The 19,134-nt window shown below is 34.6% G+C and overlaps 1 protein-coding gene and 1 long non-coding RNA gene across 3 annotated transcripts in view; one reads left to right on the top strand and one right to left on the bottom strand.

The window, feature by feature from the left end:
• The window catches only part of LOC118200288 (small ribosomal subunit protein mS39), a 90,323-nt gene extending 83,550 nt beyond the window's left edge, over positions 1-6,773 (top strand). The window contains exons 24-26 of the mRNA XM_085821074.1: positions 69-132; positions 2,542-2,648; positions 6,598-6,773. Of these exons, the coding sequence (XP_085677200.1) occupies positions 69-132; positions 2,542-2,648; positions 6,598-6,745 (319 nt within the window). The 3' untranslated portion in view covers positions 6,746-6,773. The remainder of the gene's footprint in view (positions 1-68; positions 133-2,541; positions 2,649-6,597) is intronic.
• LOC146996580 (uncharacterized) overlaps positions 1-19,134 on the bottom strand; it is a 192,948-nt gene that overhangs the window by 1,470 nt on the left and 172,344 nt on the right. The window lies entirely within an intron of this gene.

Here is a 19,134-nt window from a genome sequence, read left to right as displayed (position 1 = left end):
TTGTTTATTTATTTATTTGTGAATTTTAGTTATTTGATTGATGGTCTTTGTATATTTTTTTTAATCAGGAAAGACTGTTTGTTAAACTTCTGTGAGTTGTGCCTTGAAATGAAAGATTTTGAAAAAGCTAGTGTAAGTAATAACATTTTAGCTTTTTATATTGAAAAATCTAGTAATTAGTAGTTTCAAAAGTGGGATTTGGGTGACATGTATAGTCGTTATATGTGTATATGTTTTTATTATATCTGTTTATAATGCTTTTTTTGTGTTTACAATTTGAATATGATCCCTTTTTTTTTTATTTCCTTTTAGAAAAATTCTTCACTAAGCCATCGATTGTGCTATATACATTGCTATAATTTTTATTTTGTGGCATAAATGTAAATTATCTAATTAGAAAATGACTAATTAAAAAAAATATTCTTAAGTGAATCCATGACCAATCAGAATTATGTAGTCATATATAGATAATGCTATTTGATATCAAAATTAACAAATAATTTCATTGCAGTGTACAAGACTATTAATGTGCTGGGAAATAGAGCCATTCAAAACCTCGTGTTATTTCAAAAAGTAGAAATTTCATGGCAGTAAATTTAAAAAGAAACAAAAAAAGACAAATACTTATCAGTTATAATCAGTCACTAACTATTAAATTTAAATGTTCACTTTTTAGCAATCTGAATTTTTCAAATGAAACTAAATTAAATGCCGTGAGATATCTGTGAGATGGCACCCATGGTTTTAATCCTTTATAGAAATGATTACCTTGGGAAGATAAGTGATCTTTATATCTGCTATCGAAAATATTGGTTACTTTCTACGATTGCCATCTTATGGAGGAGTTGCCATGAGTGGTTTCACTGTTGTTTTATTGAATTGTATACATTTTTAAAAATCACGTAAGTTCCCGTTTTTCAGATATCAACATACATGTGTTAATTTTAAAAGTGACTCATAGGGCATTATATCCATTCAATATTTTAATATTACTGTACAGCTGTCTCATCATTTTAAATTTTAACCTTCAGTTGTTGATATCGCTCATGGCTGTATTATCTGATAAATTCTCTTGCATTGTAGCAGCAATAGATTATGCAAAAGAGATTAACCTATCTGTGTTTTGCATTTAATATCATTATCAGATAATTTAGCTGTTATGTAAAGTTTAAGTTATGTATCAACTTTGTCTTCATCAATGCATCTCTTTATTTTTTCCAGTATCAAATCAAAGTAAGTTCAGTAAGGTTTGACACCGTTAGCTTTAAAGAAATTCTAAAACTATTAATTTAAATTTTGCCATGCAATTGTGGTTGTTTTCTTTCACCATCATTTTGAAAATTCGTGGTACACTGTACTCATAGTTTACATACCTCAAAAGAAACTATAAATTCTTATTTTAAATAAAGTGCTGTTAGGGAGCCAATTAGAGACTCCAAGGTAAAGTTGCTTATGTGGGCATGTACAGATGATTCACCAAAATTGTTGAACAAATATCAATTCATGTTTACTTCATTGTACTTGATATACTTTCCACCAAACTGCCATAAATTTGAACAGTTAAAACATTTAGACAAAATTCTCATAAATCCAATAAAATTACAGTTACAAAGAAAGTTATGGAATTTATTGAGCACATGTATAAGACCAAAGCAGATGCTTCTCGATTGTGAGAAAGCTTAATGCCATCAATATCTGCTGTATTGTTAATGAAGAAAAAAATCCATTTCCTAATAAAGATCCAAACTGATGTATCCACTGAGAAATGAACTACAATAAATAAATATTTAAATAAAGTAAAAAAAAAAGTGTTTGATAAACAGGGGAGGAAAAATAAGAGAAATTTGAGACTTCACAACAGTTGTCTTAATTTATACAAAAATTAAATTTTCTGTTAAGAGGCTATATTTCAACCAAATTGTATTTTTATCTGCCTATTTTTTTATGAAAAATACTTTATTACAGATGTAAATAAAATTTTTCTTAATGTTTTCATGGTCAAAGACCATCATAATATTTGTATAAATAAATTTCTAACATATCACAAATTATTTTGAATTTGTTTTTCCTGTATTTTTATAGGGAATATACTGGATATAGTGCATAATAAGTTTTTATAAAACATCTGTTTTTTATTATAATTATTTATTTATTCCATTTCATTAAATTTTTGAAAAGAAAAGAGCATGTGAGCTGGTTTAAATTGGTTTTGCTGATCAAAAATTAAAGATAATAGTAAATTTGCAACCCCTCGAAGTTATACATCATTAATTTTTATATTTTGTTTTGTTTTATAAGTTTTTATTAAATTTTATGTTTTTCAGCCCAATAAATCTAAAACCAACAGTTTTGTTATTTCAAACATATAGAATTCTTCGAAGTTTATGAAAATCTGAAATCTAGAACATTAGAATTGTAATTTAAATAAGCAAACATTTTGCGATTACCAGTTTTGTTAAGATGATACTAGGTATTAGAATTTGATATTTTGGAAATATTTGTATGTAAGAGTATTTGATGCTATTAGTTTTTTACTTTCAGTTTTGTTTGAAATATGCTGTGAAAGGTATCTCTCTCGAATTTCAAGATGATTTCAAAAAATTAGCTGATAAAATGTTTGAATCAGAAATGCTTGATGCTAAATACAGGTATGAACTTGATATGCTACAGTTAAATTTAATGATAATGAAATGTTATCAAGGAAAAAAATGATGGTGTCAAAACTTTAAAGTATAATAAGTTTTTAAAGATTATTATTTAACAAAATGCAAGAAATATTTTGCTCTTAATTCCTTTTCCCTAGAAATAGAATTAAAAAGTGTGCATTATTTAATTTTATATTGTATAGCTGTGCATATATTCAATGCTTAGAATATTTTTTTCTCTTTTCATATCATAGTGCACTCTAAATCATTTTCATAGGGAATATACTGGATATTCTAAAATTTAATTAATTTCATGTAGAAAATATTCATGCATTATTTTTAAGTTGTTTTAGATAAAATATAGAAATTTTAGGTTTTTTAGAATTATGTTACAAGCCAGGGATGGATAAGCTTCATAGCAAAAAGAGCTGCATATCAGAATTTGAGAATCGCTACTCCGTATTTACATCCTTTTAAAAGTAGTGGAACATATTTTTAGCAGAAAGAAATGTTTGAAGTAAATTAATAAGAATCTCTTATTTTTATAAAGTGATAACATATAAATGTAAGTAATTCTTTCCCTTATTTAAAAAATAGATCCACTCATATTTTCTTATTTTTATCCCTTATTCTCTCTTCTAAAAAGGACAAAATAGATGGTGAAGGAAAATTGTTTAAAAATAAACTATCAACTTTTCCATAGAAATTAACTTAATTTTTCCCACCTGCTTAACATGGGGATAAAACATACTGAGCTCAAGCCTAGCTTTAAATAATTGAATTAATTTATTAAATATGAATCTGATTATCAATTAATTTTTTGTCAGGGTCGAATATTCAAACTTCAGATGTTGCCAGTCTTCGAAAAATTTGAAATTCTAAAATGTTGGTGCTTTTTTCATCAATCACATGTTCAAATTCTAACCTAATAATTTATTAAATATTTTAAATAAAAAATTTAGAGTGATTAGTTTTATTAATTTCTTGTAAAGGTATTTACTAACAAAAGGACATGAATGTTGCAATTTGAGCAGTACTTGAGTCAATGGTAGTGCTATGGTTTTTGATAAAAAGGACTAGATATGAAGATAAATTATAATCCTGCCTTAGAGAGCTATACATGGTCAGTGGTGGTGGTTGACTTAGAGAGGTGAACTCAGTGTTTATGCATTTTCTCAGAAATACTGATCACTTTTGGTAGTGGTCAACTTAGAAAAGTAGTGGTTATGACAGTATTATAATTTGAATACAAAGACTAATGAGCACAATAATAATGAACAGGCTGTGATAAATTTATGAAAATCAGATAAAGAGAGAAAGTCTTAGGGTAAATATATATATATATATATCTAATAGATGTCAAAGCAAAGAATTGGCTGATAATAACATTTCATTCCAAAAAGAGCACAAGGTCAGCAAAACAGATTATTTCTCATCTTTATTGTTAATTATTTCTAAATTATATAATATTCCACTTTGGACTAATAGGTATAATGTTTCATGCTTGTACAAATGAGAACATTTGTTGTATAATTTACGATTATTTTGTCTTTTGAAAATATATAATCCCAAGGAATATAATAGATAAGCAGTCAAGACCATAGGTTAATGATACTTGCAGCTGATTTGTCCTAAAATGATTTCAGAGGTTGCTTGTTCGTGCTTCATAACAATCTCTTTCATGAGGACTAGCTTTAGTACCATTTCCTTCTTTTTAGTTTAAATTTGGAATTACTATGTTAATGTATTGTGCTTTGAATTTTGAACTCATGCAGTTCAAATACCTCCCTTTTGCACAAAAACACTACTATATTGCAGTGGTGTGTCATTTCAAAAGAGGTAAAATGATATTCCTTTTAATGCTTTTGAATGTTAAGTAAAATATACATGAAAGTGTTTAAGCATAAGGGTAACTAGATACATTGGACCTACATCAAGAGTTATGATCTGAGAAGTAATTTCCTATGAGACCAGCAGTCCTCTCATCATTATCCCACACACCTTGACGGCAAATTTGTACTGCAGTGATTGTGCTGCTGTTCTTTAGCAGTATTCCATTGGGCATTTTCCACCAGGATAAAGATTATCCCTATACCACTGCTGTCACCTAACGTGCTGTACAGAGTGTCGACATGTTGTGATATTTAAGAGAGGGGGAAATTCATTATGTTGGATGCTCTTTATATATGTGTGTGTATATACTATATATAAAGAAAAATAAAGAATATATGAAAGATTAAATTAGCAACGTAAATTTCCCTTCTGTATTCTAAAAATAGTAACCTCTCTCTGCACTGTGTCATTTCTAGATCAATCCATGTCATATGACTCTTATGTAATTCCGATGATGTAAATGGAACTAAAGCTCTAACAGCCAAGAGTAATTGTGTAGCAATATTAACTATCCAATCAAAATGAAGCAAAAAAACCCAAACTAACTCAGTAAATATACCTTGACTGCCAAATTTCTTATTCATTGTGGATTGGCGTTTCAGCATTCTACGACATCAAAATTCTTGCTATTATGGATTCAACCAGCATTCTGCTACAGAATCTATTACATATACACTGCTCGACATTGAAAATGCAACACCAAGAAGGAGTGGTCAGAAATTTATGCAGATTTTAGAGTAGACGCACGTCACTGAGTTATGCGAATGATGTGAAATGTGCAGCTCTCCGACGCACGGGAAGTAAGATATAAGGGAAGGAACGTGCAGAATGTGCAATATTCGTGCCGTTACTTCTGCCAGATGAATTATTGAAGAAAGTTAGTTTTTGTCCCAGAGGATACATGTAATTGGAGAGAATGCCAGGCTGCCATCAACGAAGGCACTTCCAGCAGATAGACGATTTTATGAGGGGTATGGTGATCGGACTGAGAAGGGTGGGTTGGTCCTCACGTCAAATCGCAGCTGATACCCACATGGATGCGAGCATATTGCATCGGCTATGGCAAACAGGGTTGGAACAAGGAAATGTGGAAAGAAGGAGGGGAGCAGGTGCAGCCAGAGTGACATCAGCACGCGTGGATCGATGCATCCGCCGACAGGCTGTGGCGGTCTCGCAAGTCACTTCTACTGTGGTTCTGCAGCATGTGCAAGATACCCTGGATGTTCCCGCGTTGACCAGAACCATTTCCTGCCGATTGGTTGAACGTGGCCTGCACTCACGCCGTCTGTTAAGAAGACTGCCATTGACCCCACAGCATAGATACCAACGTTTAGAATGGTGCCGGACTAGAGTGATGTAGATGACAGAATGCCAAACCGTCGTGTTCTCAGATGAGTCATGCTTCTGTTTATCCAGTGACAGTCGCCGCATATGTGTGTGGCGTCGACGTGGTGTCAGATCTGATCTCTACGTCTTACTGAGCCGACACTAACTGTGGAACGCCGTACTGTGCGACTACGTGGCACAGTGGTTTGGGGTGCTATTGGGGATTACATGATATAAGGTAAAAATGGTTTAGATTATAGCTGAGAAAAATCTTTTGAAAAGTCAATGTCTTGTATATTGTTACTACATGTTTCAACATGTACAGAAAGGGATATTTGATTATGTCACTTCATGCGAGTCTGACATGTTGCTCATACACTGAAGCTGCTGGTGGTTTATCGTTTGCCAGTCACTGTGTTATCATAGATCAGAAACTTGCTGGTACAATTGCCATATCCTTCATTTGGACATAAGTGTGCACAAACATATTTCCAATGTTCGACAGCTATTCTGTGTTTTCCTCTGTTTCCAAGGGCCATTGGTGGCACTTATGGTTTGCATATGTGCTGTACTGTTAATCATTCTTGCATGCTCTTATGTTGTTGCCTGGACACATGATTATTGGTGTTGGAAATCATTATGGCCAGCAGTATATATAAAAAAGAATAACATTATAATTTAAATCAGCAGGTATTCAATTTAATATACTCAATTTTCTTATTCTTTTTCACAGACCTTATGTGGATGAGATACTTCAAAAAAACGCAGGTGTAGATGAAGACACAAGTAACAGCGACAGTACTACAAGTGATGAGCACTCTAGTAGTGATGATGATAGTGATAACGATAATGGGGAAGAAGATAAAACTTCAAATGTGTAGACAATTAATAAACTTTTATTTATCTACATTTATTTTGTCAGTTTATTTTCCTAGTCAGATTAAAAAAAATATAAGTATTAAAATATTTTAATATATATAGTTGGACTATAACAACTATATATATTAAATATATATAGTTGGACATGAATTTTTAATTTCTTTGTAATTAAATAATTAAATTTTTAAGAAATTCATAAAGGTTATTTTTCAGAGCATTAATTATAAAAGAGTAAAGAAATTTTAAAATTAATATTTTGTTTGTCACAATTAGTTATTCACTTGAATAACTATGAATATTTTCCAACTTGGGGAATTTTGTGAAAGTTGACAGCAAGTACAGTACATTCACAATTAACTGGGATAATTCTAGGAACAACATCCATGGTTTTATGCAAATTTACAGTTAATTTGACAGCAGGTGGAAAAGGACAGGAAGGAGGAATGACCTATATTAAAATTAACAGAAAAACCATTAACAATTTACCTATATTTTAATTAGCTTAATTTTGAGAATAAATTAAATTGGCTTTCAAAACAGGAAAACATAGTGTTTTTGTTTATGTGACTTTTATTTTGACAGCGTCAATGGCTGTAATAGCTTAAAAGCTGTAATTTTAATAGATGATTTAGTAATATTTATGTAGTCCAGATTATGTGCAATTAAATTATGTACTGTAGTGAATAAAAAATAATTCTTAAGTACTATGACATCATATGCTGTCACTGCCGTAATTTTGCACGTTTTCTTCTCCATTTTGTATAGAAATTTGGTTTTATTCTGATGTTTTGTGATAATAGAATGTACTTTTCCATTATTGGGACCAGATTATGCATATATGCACATATGCATATATGAGATAAAAAATATAAAAACCAAAATTATAATTTAAATTCTTCCTTTCTATTTTACAAATAGTAATAACTTCTCTGAATTGCATCATTTTACATGGCCTGCACAGTGCAGATGAGGTAATAATTGGGAACTGAAATATTTAAATCGAACCAAAACTTTCTCTTCATGTGCTTTCATATTGGATAACTATGCACTTTAGCCTTTGCCTCTGTGCCAGTTATACGCTGTTTCATTCTTCTGTGTTCTTATTGCAACAATACCAAAAATGTAAATTTTCTTGAATAAGCATGAATAGAGTGCCAAGTGAACTGTGGCTGCGAATGTCAATTGCAAATAAAAATGGAATTAAAACTGCCTCGACAGCTAAGATTTTAGATATTAGAAAGTCAACATATTAGCATACTATGCAATCAGAATTCTTCATCTTCAATATGGATCTATGATCTATAATATCTAGGTATTACGCATCGACGCTGCTTCATCTTTCCCTGCTATTATTACATATATATGTATACATATGTATGTACATTCGTACATACATTTTTGGGTTAGAGTTGACTTTAAGGTACCTCTTGTATTATCGCGAAGTTGTTGTCTCATTTATGACAACCTGAGTAATTGAATGCTATGAAAACCCTATTATGATGCAATTGGTTTTGGTGAATTTGAATCATGGGAAAAATTTGGAAAGTGTGTGTCGAAAAATTAAGAACTTGAAGATTAGGTCCCCTAATCCCCAGTCGCTCTTTAAAAGGGGGCTAAATAAGGTATTTCTCCCACCTTCTTAGCATGCCTTCGTGGTATTAGTGGTCAGCAAACTCGAGAGGTGCGTGGTTCAAGTCCCGGCAAGGGCATTGCTAATTTTTTATGTACTCTTTCTTCAAAATAACCTAATGTCTCTACAACACTTTCGAGGTTGAACAACAAAATCAGATGTGACATCACTAATTCATACATACTATTAAGTTCACCATTTACATTTTTAGAGATGTTTACATTTTCAACAAGGTTTTAAGATGATCAACAGTCAATTAGCTTCTTTACAGTTGTTGTAATGCCTTTCTGGAAGTCTGCATTCACATTTATTTGGTGCATTCCAATCATCACATTTTTATCATGCATTCCTATCCTAGTCATTATGTCCTGCTGAAACTATCAGTTATCAGCCAGGATATTTTTCTCGTCAGATATCAGGATATTTTTCTTGGGTTTCAATTAGACACAGGCATCGAATTTCCACTTTCAAAATTCGATGCCTGTTTCTAATTGTGGTAAAAAGGTCATATTTCAAATTGAAAAGATGTCTTTCTATTTGCATATTCTGCATTTCATCATGGTCTTCTCATTATCTGTGGATGTGTGCGTAATAATTTAAATGTTCATGGTGCAACAAAAGAAGTAAATATATCAGACACTTTCTGAATTAACAAAGACACAAATAAAAGTTTTAATACTTAATCTAAGAAAATCAATCAAAGTAATCTGTGCCATTATCAGTCCAACTCCTACAAGCTGTAGTTAGTAGTAAAAAAATTGTAAAATCACAGCTAGAATATTTATAGCTTGGGAATTCTTTGAGTTTTGGACAGTGATTGGACAAGAGTTTCCATAATGCGGGTCTGCAGATACCTGACGCAGAATGATGAGAGATTGAAATTAAGAACTTGAAAGGCTATTGCCAGTTAACTTAGTAATTTGTTTCAATTATTTGGTAATTTGGTAGAAATTTTCCTTCATCTTTTTATATCTTACATATCCCCTCCCCCCACTTTAAGGAGAAAATGGCTTGGTGACAGAAAAGCATTAAAGCATTCAGTAAATGAAGAGAAACATAACTTAAAAAATATAAATCATAAAATTTTGTGAAAAAATAATTATTTAAATAATTGAAAAATATAAATTTTGATGATATATTAGAATCCAGTCATAAATTATCTAAAAAAGTAAAAAAAAGTCAATTTAAATATTTTTTAACTATCATTATTTTTATACACTCGTATAAAGTTGATAAAGATGCAAATTGATCTATCAGCTAAACAGAAACGTGTATTGAATTTTTATTGAGAATGTTGTGGTTAACTTAGAATAAAAATAAATTGTTATGTTTACAATCATTACTTTGTCAACAACTATGAATAAGTTTCTCAAATAATTATGTCTCAAAAACGGTTTCGTATTTGGCGCTCATGTCACTGCTAATTTGCTCGTGACAACTGCTCGTAGACCACCACCTATTACTGCTTAAAAAACGCTATACTGCAGTGTTCTCTTTACCATACAGAATAAGTTTGGATTGGGGGGGGGACTGCAAGACATCAATTATAATTATCTTCCAAGAAATTTTTGACATCTGGTTTTACAGAAGATTTCATTATTATAGAATACTTTTCTAATTAAAACTTATCACTAATGTCTTGATGAATTAATTGCTTTATAATGATTTATAAAATATAACTGATTTTCTGAGAAAAACTTCAATAAGTATGTTATAGAGATGAGGACCTTGAGAGATTTCTTTGTATTTTGTTTTGCATATTTTTGCGATTTTTGTTTAGGTACTTTGGGTTTCTTCTTACAATGATGTTTTAAAAGCTGCCTTCCCCTTCTTATCATAATGTTTTTCATATTGATGGTTTCAAATTTCAGAAATTTGCTTTTTTTTTTTTTTTTTTCTTTTTTTTTGTTTGTTTGTTTCCTAGCTATGGAGGTTATTTTTCATGGCAATGTTTTCTTCCTGCATGATGTTTTCGCTTTTAGCCCAAAAAAGGAAAAAGAACAGTAACGGCCTAATCAGAGCTTAACTTGCACCGGAGCCTACAGGAGCCCAGCTGCGGTACTTCTTAGTTTTTAGGACATATTCTAATTCTAGCCGGAGCGCACCGGAGCCCTAAATCAGAAGGCTCCGGCACTTTTTGTATGTAACTGAACAATTACTTCAGTAGAAATTTGATCTAGAAAATTTTATTTTTAGCAATAAAATTATATAAAAAATCGCTTATTAAGTTTTATTTTATCACTTTACATGTTATTTAATTTTAATTATGTAATTAATTATTTTAATAAATAACATTAAATTAATTATGAATTAATTAAATACTAATCAATAAGTATTAATTATTAATATAAATTTATTATTAATTAATTTAATGCTCATTAACAATTTAATTTTTAAATTATTAATGATTTTAATAATCATTTTATTTATTTTTTTATTCTTGTTGCTCTTTCCTGACGATTTTCCACAGGGCTCCTGCACTTCTACTTTTAGAACTTAAGCCTTGGGCCTAATGCAGTGATGCAATGATTATGTGATTAAAAAAGAAAACATGAAAGAATTTTTATTTTAACATCGCACTAGAGAGTTTGTTAATATTTTATGCTGTAGCTGAGCTCCCAGTTTTTGCTCTTTGACTCGCTTCTTCTAATGCAACTTTTTTTTTTTTTTTTTTTTTTTTTTTGTGTGTGTGTGTGTGTGCGTGTGTGTCTTTATATTGTTACGAATTTGGTATTTAAAAAGCTAATGTTAGTTCAATTAGAAATTAAATGGTTTTATTTCTCGCGCAGTGCAGCGCGTGACGAATATTAAAAGAAAGCTAAGCCGGAAAATTGAAAATACAAGAGCGCGTGCATTAAATAAATAAATATCTCTTTTTGATTTCGAGAAAGTACTGGAAAATTCTAGCGCGTGATTTTAAAATCTTATAAAAGGAGGAAAACATCTCAGTTTGTAGTAGTTGCTTAGTTTGTTGTTGTTTAGAAAACTACTGTTGTTGATTGTAGCGAATTCGCGGATTAGCGTTCTTTAGCTGTTTTGAATTACGTTCTATTGACATTTGAGTAGTTAAAAGAAAACTACTGTGAGATATTGTAATACTGCATGATAATTTGAGAAAATTTAAGCATTTTTGTTGTGATAATAATAAATTTTTGTTCATTTTTCATCGGACTTGTGCATTCATTTCATAACGAACCCGTACGCACGCAACAATTTTTGGTGTCAGAAGTGGGATTTGAATGCCAATAACAAGAGCGATGGAAGAACAATTGAGACAGCTCATTAGTGCTTTTGCTGCATTCCAAGAAAAGATGGAAGCTGGCCAAGCATCATTTAAGGAAGAAATGAAATTGGGCCAGGAATCCGTTAAGGAAGAAATGAAATTGGGCCAGGAATCCGTTAAGGACGAAATGAAAGCCGTTCAAGCTGGTCAAGAAGAAATGAAAAGAGAAATTACTTGCATAATAGAAAATAAATTTGAAGCTATGGAAGGCAGAATTGACGCAGTTGAAAATAAAGTTGGACATATTGAAGGAAGAGTTTCTTCGGTGAAAGAAGAAATAGAAGAAAGAGTTTCTTCTGTAAAAGAACAAATTGATGAGAGAGTTTCTGCAGTTGCCAAAGAAATGGATACTTTAAAGAAATTCGTAGCGTCGGCAGGGAGCAGGAGTGATGATTTTAAATTCTTACCAATGCCTGCTCGTCCACCTCTGAAGCTATCCACATATGATGGGAAGACCTCCTGGCAGGTGTATAAGACACAATTTTCTATCGTGGCGGATGCGAATGGATGGGATTCCCAAGCTAAGGCCTGTCATCTCGCCGCTTCTCTAAGAGCCGACGCAGCGGATATCCTTCAGACTCTTCCCGAAAACAAAAGGTTAGATTTCGAAGCTCTGTCCGGCGCCTTGGAGTTGCGCTTTGGGGAGAAGTGTTTAAAAGACTACAGCAGGCTCCAATTAAAATCTCGTCAACAGAAGCCTACCGAAACACTTCAGGAGCTCGCCGCGGATGTTGAAAGGCTGTCCCATCTCGCCTTTTCGGAATGCCCGACAGAAACAAGGGAAATCCTGTGTTTGCAATACTTTATCGACGGCATCCGAGATACTGAAATACAGAAAGCTCTACGAATGGCGGATGTAAAAGATTTAAAAAGTGCTCTAGTGTACGCCATGAAATTTGAGGCAGCCCAGCAAGCCACTCGTCGAGACCGCCACCCAGTCAGAGCTGCTCAAGTCCAGGAGCCAGGGGATCAAGTCACCGCTCGACTTGACGATTTAACTAGACAACTGAACGCCTTGAGACGGAATATTGGTGAGAAGAAACCGACCGTTAAGTGCTGGAACTGCGGTGCTGAAGGACACATACGACGAAACTGCAAAACACCCCAGGGTACTGATGTTAAGACCGCTTCTAACAAGCAGCAGGGAAACTAATTAGTGGCCATCTCGCGGGGCGGAGGTTGCCAGATAATGAAAAGCCCCCGTTTAAAGCGCTTCAGATTTCTGCAGTGAGAGGCGGCAGTAATGGACTTTTCATAATAGGACATATTAATGGAGTTCCGTGCAATACGACTATAGATACAGGAGCCAACGTCACCATCATCCGAAAAGATTTGGCTCAACAACTAGGAAACAAACTTATCTGGACGCCGCCCTGCGTTACCCTCCAGACTGTGTCCGGTGAGAAGATCGACATCGACGGAAAAGTAAATGTTAACATCACGTTTGGAAGTGCCGCTTACCATCACACGGCATATGTAGCAGAAATCACTGATTCTTGCATACTCGGATTGGACTTTCTAAGGAAATACAATTTTTCCTTGGATTTTAAAAATAACGAATTGCATTCTACATCTGAGGACATAGCGTTATTTCTCGTTAATGATGAAGAAGTTAAATCTGTCCATAAAATCATAGCACAAGACTATATTACAATACCGGCAAGAACAGAAATTTTACTTCCTGGATCCATAGCCGAAAATAGAAATTTCCGCTACGGCATCATAGAATATCCCAATAACTGTAATATCCCAAAAGGAGTATTAGTAGCCTCAACACTCGTCGACCTATCCAGAACGGTTATCCCGGTGAGAGTCGCCAATGTAACTGAAAAGTCGAGAGTTATTAAGAAAGGTGAAGTGGTTGCAACATGTACTCCAGTAACCAGCGTTGAAAAAAAGAGTAACATCCCAGAATCCGTGTCCTCAGAGAGCATTACATCGGAGTTATTGCAGAATGCACAATTAAACGATAAAGAGAAAAATGCTGCCGATCGCGTCATTAAAGATCTTCAAGTTGTTTTCTCCCGCTCGTCTTCTGACGTGGGTCGAACTAGTTTGACACAACATAGAATAGATACTGGCGATCATCCCCCGATCAAGCAACATCCAAGACGTCTACCGTTTGCTAAACAGGAAGAGGTGCGAACACTGTTAAAAGATATGGAAGAAGGCGATGTCATCGAGCCTTCAGCGAGTCCATGGGCATCTCCCATCGTTCTCGTCAGAAAGAAAGACGGCTCAACAAGATTTTGCGTTGACTATCGCCGGTTGAATGAGGTTACGAAGAAAGACAGTTACCCTCTTCCTAGAATTGATGACATTCTAGACACTCTTTCTGGAAGCAAGTGGTTCTCAACACTTGATTTAAAGAGTGGGTATTGGCAGGTAGAAATCCATCCTGATGACCGAGAAAAGACGGCATTTACTACGGGACAAGGACTTTGGCAGTTCAAAGTGATGCCGTTTGGACTGTGTAATGCGCCGGCAACATTCGAACGTCTTATGGAGACTGTTTTGAAAGGCCTTTCTTACGAAGCCTGTCTGATATACCTGGACGATATCATCATCGTCGGAAAGAGTTTTGAAGAGCATCTAGAAAATCTTAGAAAGGTGCTTCAGAAACTGAAAGAGGCCAATCTGAAGCTGACTCCCGCTAAATGCAAATTGTTTCGAAAGGAAGTGACTTACCTGGGACATGTCATCTCTGCAGAAGGTGTGCGCACGGATCCTGAAAAGGTATCAGCGGTTAAATCCTGGACGCGTCCCGAAAATGTCCATCAGCTGAGAAGCTTCCTAGGGCTTTGCACCTACTATAGGAGATTCGTGAAGAACTTTTCTTCCATCGCAAGACCACTTCACAAGCTGACAGAGAGCAAGCAAAGATTCTTGTGGACAAAGGAATGCGAGGATGCATTTAACAACTTAAAGGAAGCTTTAACATCTGCTCCAATCCTGACGTATCCTCAGCTCGACAGACCATTTATTCTCGACACCGACGCGAGCAATGAAAGTGTCGGTGCTGTTTTGTCTCAAGAAATAGACGGCCAAGAACGTGTAGTAGCTTACTGGAGCAAGTGCCTATCTAAACCGGAGAGGAATTACTGTGTCACAAGGAAAGAGTTGCTCGCCATAGTCAAAGCTGTAGAACATTTCCATCATTATCTATACGGGAGAAAATTCCTCCTCCGCACGGACCATGCTTCATTGGCGTGGCTTTTAAATTTCAAAAATCCTGAGGGTCAAATAGCCAGGTGGATACAGAGACTCCAAGAATATGACATCACTATCCGTCATCGTAAGGGATCATCACACGGAAACGCCGACGCCCTGTCTAGAAGACCTTGCCAAGAAAACTGCCGATATTGTTCCAGGGTGGAAGCGAAATACGAACTGCTGACTCCGGTCGCAAGACAAATTACAACATCAACATCGGCTGCTCGAGACCCGTGGAGTGATGATGAAGTCAGGAAAGACCAGCTGGAAGACCGCGACATTAAACCCATACTTGATTTAATAGAGTCATCAAACAGAAAACCTACATGGCAGGACATTTCTATCTGTAGTCCTACAACAAAACAATACTGGGCACTCTGGGATTCACTTCACATTCGAAACGGCGTCTTATACCGGAAATTCGAATCGGATGATGGGAAGACGTTCCGATGGCAACTGATACTTCCAAGATTCTTGATGTCCTTAACGAACTACATAACAGCCCTACAGAAGGTCACTTTGGAATAATGAAGACCTTGCAGAGAGTTCGTGAGCGCTTTTACTGGAATAATGCAAAGGATGACGTGCAAAAGTGGTGCCGATCTTGCGATGCCTGTGCAGGTTGGTAAGGACCGAAGAGACGCAGCCGAGGCAAGCTGCAATGTTACAACATAGGGGCGCCTTTTGAACGTATCGCCTTTGACATCTTGGGACCTCTGCCACGAACTGCTGATGGCAACAAATACATACTCGTTGTCATTGATTACTTCACCAAGTGGCCTGAAGCGTACCCTATTCCTGATCAAGAGGCAGTCACAGTAGCTGAGGTAATGATACAGCACTGGATTTCCAGGTTCGGAGTGCCTCTTCAGTTACATTCCGATCAGGGAAGGAATTTTGCCTCGGCAGTAATCAAAGAACTATGCAAACTACTTGGCATTGACAAAACTCAAACGACGCCATTGCATCCCCAGTCGGACGGCATGGTAGAGAGGTTCAATCGAACCATCCTTAATAACCTCTCATTAGTGGTTTCCAGAAACCAACAGGACTGGGACAATAAATTACCACTCTTTTTACTGGCTTACCGCAGTGCTGTCCACGAGACTACCGGCTATTCTCCATCACAGATGCTCTTCGGTCTTGACCTTCGTCTGCCTTGTGATCTATTGTTTGGCCGCCCTCCGGATGCTCCTTCATCGTCTGAGGAATATATTCAAGATCTCCAGGCCCGGTTTGAAGTGATGCACAATTTTGCACGAGAGCGAGTCAACTTGGCGACGGAGAAGATGAAGACCCGATACGACACAAGAGCTACTGAACATCAATTCCACGAAGGAGACAAGGTGTGGTTGTGGAATCCGACTCGACGGAAAGGACTTTGTCCGAAATTACAGTCACCTTGGGATGGGCCGTACACAGTCCTAAACAGGCTGAATGACGTCGTGGTTCGGATTCGTAAGTCTTCGAACTCTAAACCTAAAGTCGTTCATTACGACAGGTTAGCTCTTTACTATGGCCATAGTACATAATGTAAATAATTGTAAATAGTATAAGACCATGGTCCATTTTTGTTTTTAAATGTGTATTTGATTTGTATTTGATAGCATTTGATTTGTTTTATGTATTGCATTTATTGTTCATGTTGTTTATTATTGTAATGTAATGCTTATTAATGCATTTATGCCACAGTTGTAAGTTTTGCTTCCTGTCCAGGGATTGTACTGCCCGGGACGTGCAGTCCTTGGGAAGGGGGCAGTGTTACGAATTTGGTATTTAAAAAGCTAATGTTAGTTCAGTTAGAAATTAAATGGTTTTATTTCTCGCGCAGTGCAGCGCGTGACGAATATTAAAAGAAAGCTAAGCCGGAAAATTGAAAATACAAGAGCGCGTGCATTAAATAAATAAATATCTCTTTTTGATTTCGAGAAAGTACTGGAAAATTCTAGCGCGTGATTTTAAAATCTTATAAAAGGAGGAAAACATCTCAGTTTGTAGTAGTTGCTTAGTTTGTTGTTGTTTAGAAAACTACTGTTGTTGATTGTAGCGAATTCGCGGATTAGCGTTCTTTAGCTGTTTTGAATTACGTTCTATTGACATTTGAGTAGTTAAAAGAAAACTACTGTGAGATATTGTAATACTGCATGATAATTTGAGAAAATTTAAGCATTTTTGTTGTGATAATAATAAATTTTTGTTCATTTTTCATCGGACTTGTGCATTCATTTCATAACGAACCCGTACGCACGCAAAAATATGTATATTTGAAACATGATATAATTAAGATAAAAATAACATGCCGAACAAGTATTAATTTCAGCAAATTCAAAATCAGCATTATATTTGCAACACAGGACTAGTTTCGATGGTTTCACCGAACCATCATCCTCAGTTGCCAAAGCGCAAATGAACAAGACAAGATAAGAATGGCTGGACAGAAGTTAAGCAACTGGCGCCATCTATTGATGAAACGGGACTGAAACATAATTTCCTTAAAGGCTGAAGGCAAAGATGGATGGAATTAGGGTCGTCAACTAGAACAGAAGGATTTTTCTGAATGTGAAACTCCTCTAGAAAATCTAATTTACCAATGGAAGATGTTTTTGGAATAATTTTGGCTGCAAAAAAAATTGAAAATGTGATTTTCGGACCAACAATGCTGGGCAACAGAGGACTTCTGTGTTTCGTTTTTTTTTTTTTTTTTTTTTTTAACATATGCCTCATCTTCATTAACGCGAAATTTTAAGGCTCTCTTAGTTTGACCAATAAACAACACTGGCAAGGAATCATGTAAATGCTCCAGGAATTCACATCCGAAATGGGGTCCTTGAGTATGAAACTCGGAATTTTATTGATAGGAGAATAAAAGACCCTAAAGTTAAATTTCTGTAAAATACATGCAATTTGGCAGCTGAGGATGATGGTTCGGTAAAACCATCGAAATTAGTCCTGTGAAAATTTGCAAATATAATGCTGATTTTTGTTGTTTGACTTCTAAATTAATACATGCTATATATATTTGAAATACAATTAGGACCAACACACCTATAAAAAATGTAAATATGAGCCGCTCCTCAAAAAATTTCTAAAGCTTTCCTCCTAACCCCCCCCCTCCCCGAAAAAAAAGGGAAAAAAGTCTTAAAATTTTCATTAAATATTTTTGCAGTACCTATCGCATACATGCATAAGGAAAATTAAAAAGAAAGAACAAAAAAGTAGTTTATGAAATATTAGCATTATGCTTTAAGAACGTAACTGGCCGAAGTTAGCACAGTCTGTCTGTTTTACAATTTTGAGGAGAGATAGGAAAGCATTGACCAGTTTTTTCGTACAACCTTTCAGTTTTCTGTTTCCGGTAGATATAAGTTGTAATTTTAATAAGCAAAATTCAGATAAATTTTATTTGAATTTAATCTATTTTACTACAAAATATATGAGGGTAAAAATCTGAATACGTTTCTATATTTCAAAAACCCACTAATGCATAAATGTAAGGCCTTGGAAAGAGGACATGTCGTGGGGAAAGAGGAAGTATGATAATCCTAAATGAAATTAACTCTGGTTATAAATAATTTACCAAATGCACACGGTATCATGCTGTTCTTTTTGCTGTAATTGCATGCAGGTGTAATTAATTGCAAGATGTCTTAATTTAATGTTCTAGAGCTTTACGATACGCAGTATTTTTGGTTTGATCTTCCGGGATGAAAACTAAGTGTCCTGGGGAAAACCGAGTGAATGTCCTTGAGCTTTATTTAGAATCATAGCAAAAGCAAGTCATATTCGGAATTACAGTCGCTAAAAATTCGAAAGGCATGTCAGTAGTTATTGTAAGAATGTTTGGAATGAATATATTGTTGTCCTTTGGTATTGGCAATTAATATTGGATTTACTGTCCAATGTCAACAGCTCTTCTATCATTAGATCGATAAATGGATAGGATCATCGATTTAATTTTTTATTTTTTATTTAACCGAATAAAAAGATGTGTACTCTCGACTGTTAGCACGTGTGTCAGCAACAAATTGATGCAAAAGCTGATAATAATCTATAACGTAGTTTAATTCCACAGCAGATCAGCTGTTACCGGTCGTTGTTACCAGTGCTAAAATCTATTTGCATTACATTAAAAAAAACCTATCATTAGCTTTCTAAAAATATTTATGGCTACTAAAAGGTATCAGACGATTTATTTGTTTTTGAAATATATTTGACAAGTTGAGAGGGAAAATGAGTCAGATTTTTGTAACGTATGGAGAAAGAAC

The sequence above is a fragment of the Stegodyphus dumicola genome, chromosome 7 (genome assembly GCF_044657685.1).
Source record: "Stegodyphus dumicola isolate Sdum_Otavi_A_Nest chromosome 7, ASM4465768v1".
NCBI lineage: Eukaryota > Metazoa > Arthropoda > Arachnida > Araneae > Eresidae > Stegodyphus > Stegodyphus dumicola.
Note: the sequence above shows the minus strand (reverse complement) of the source record. Positions and strands in the feature narration are given on the sequence as shown.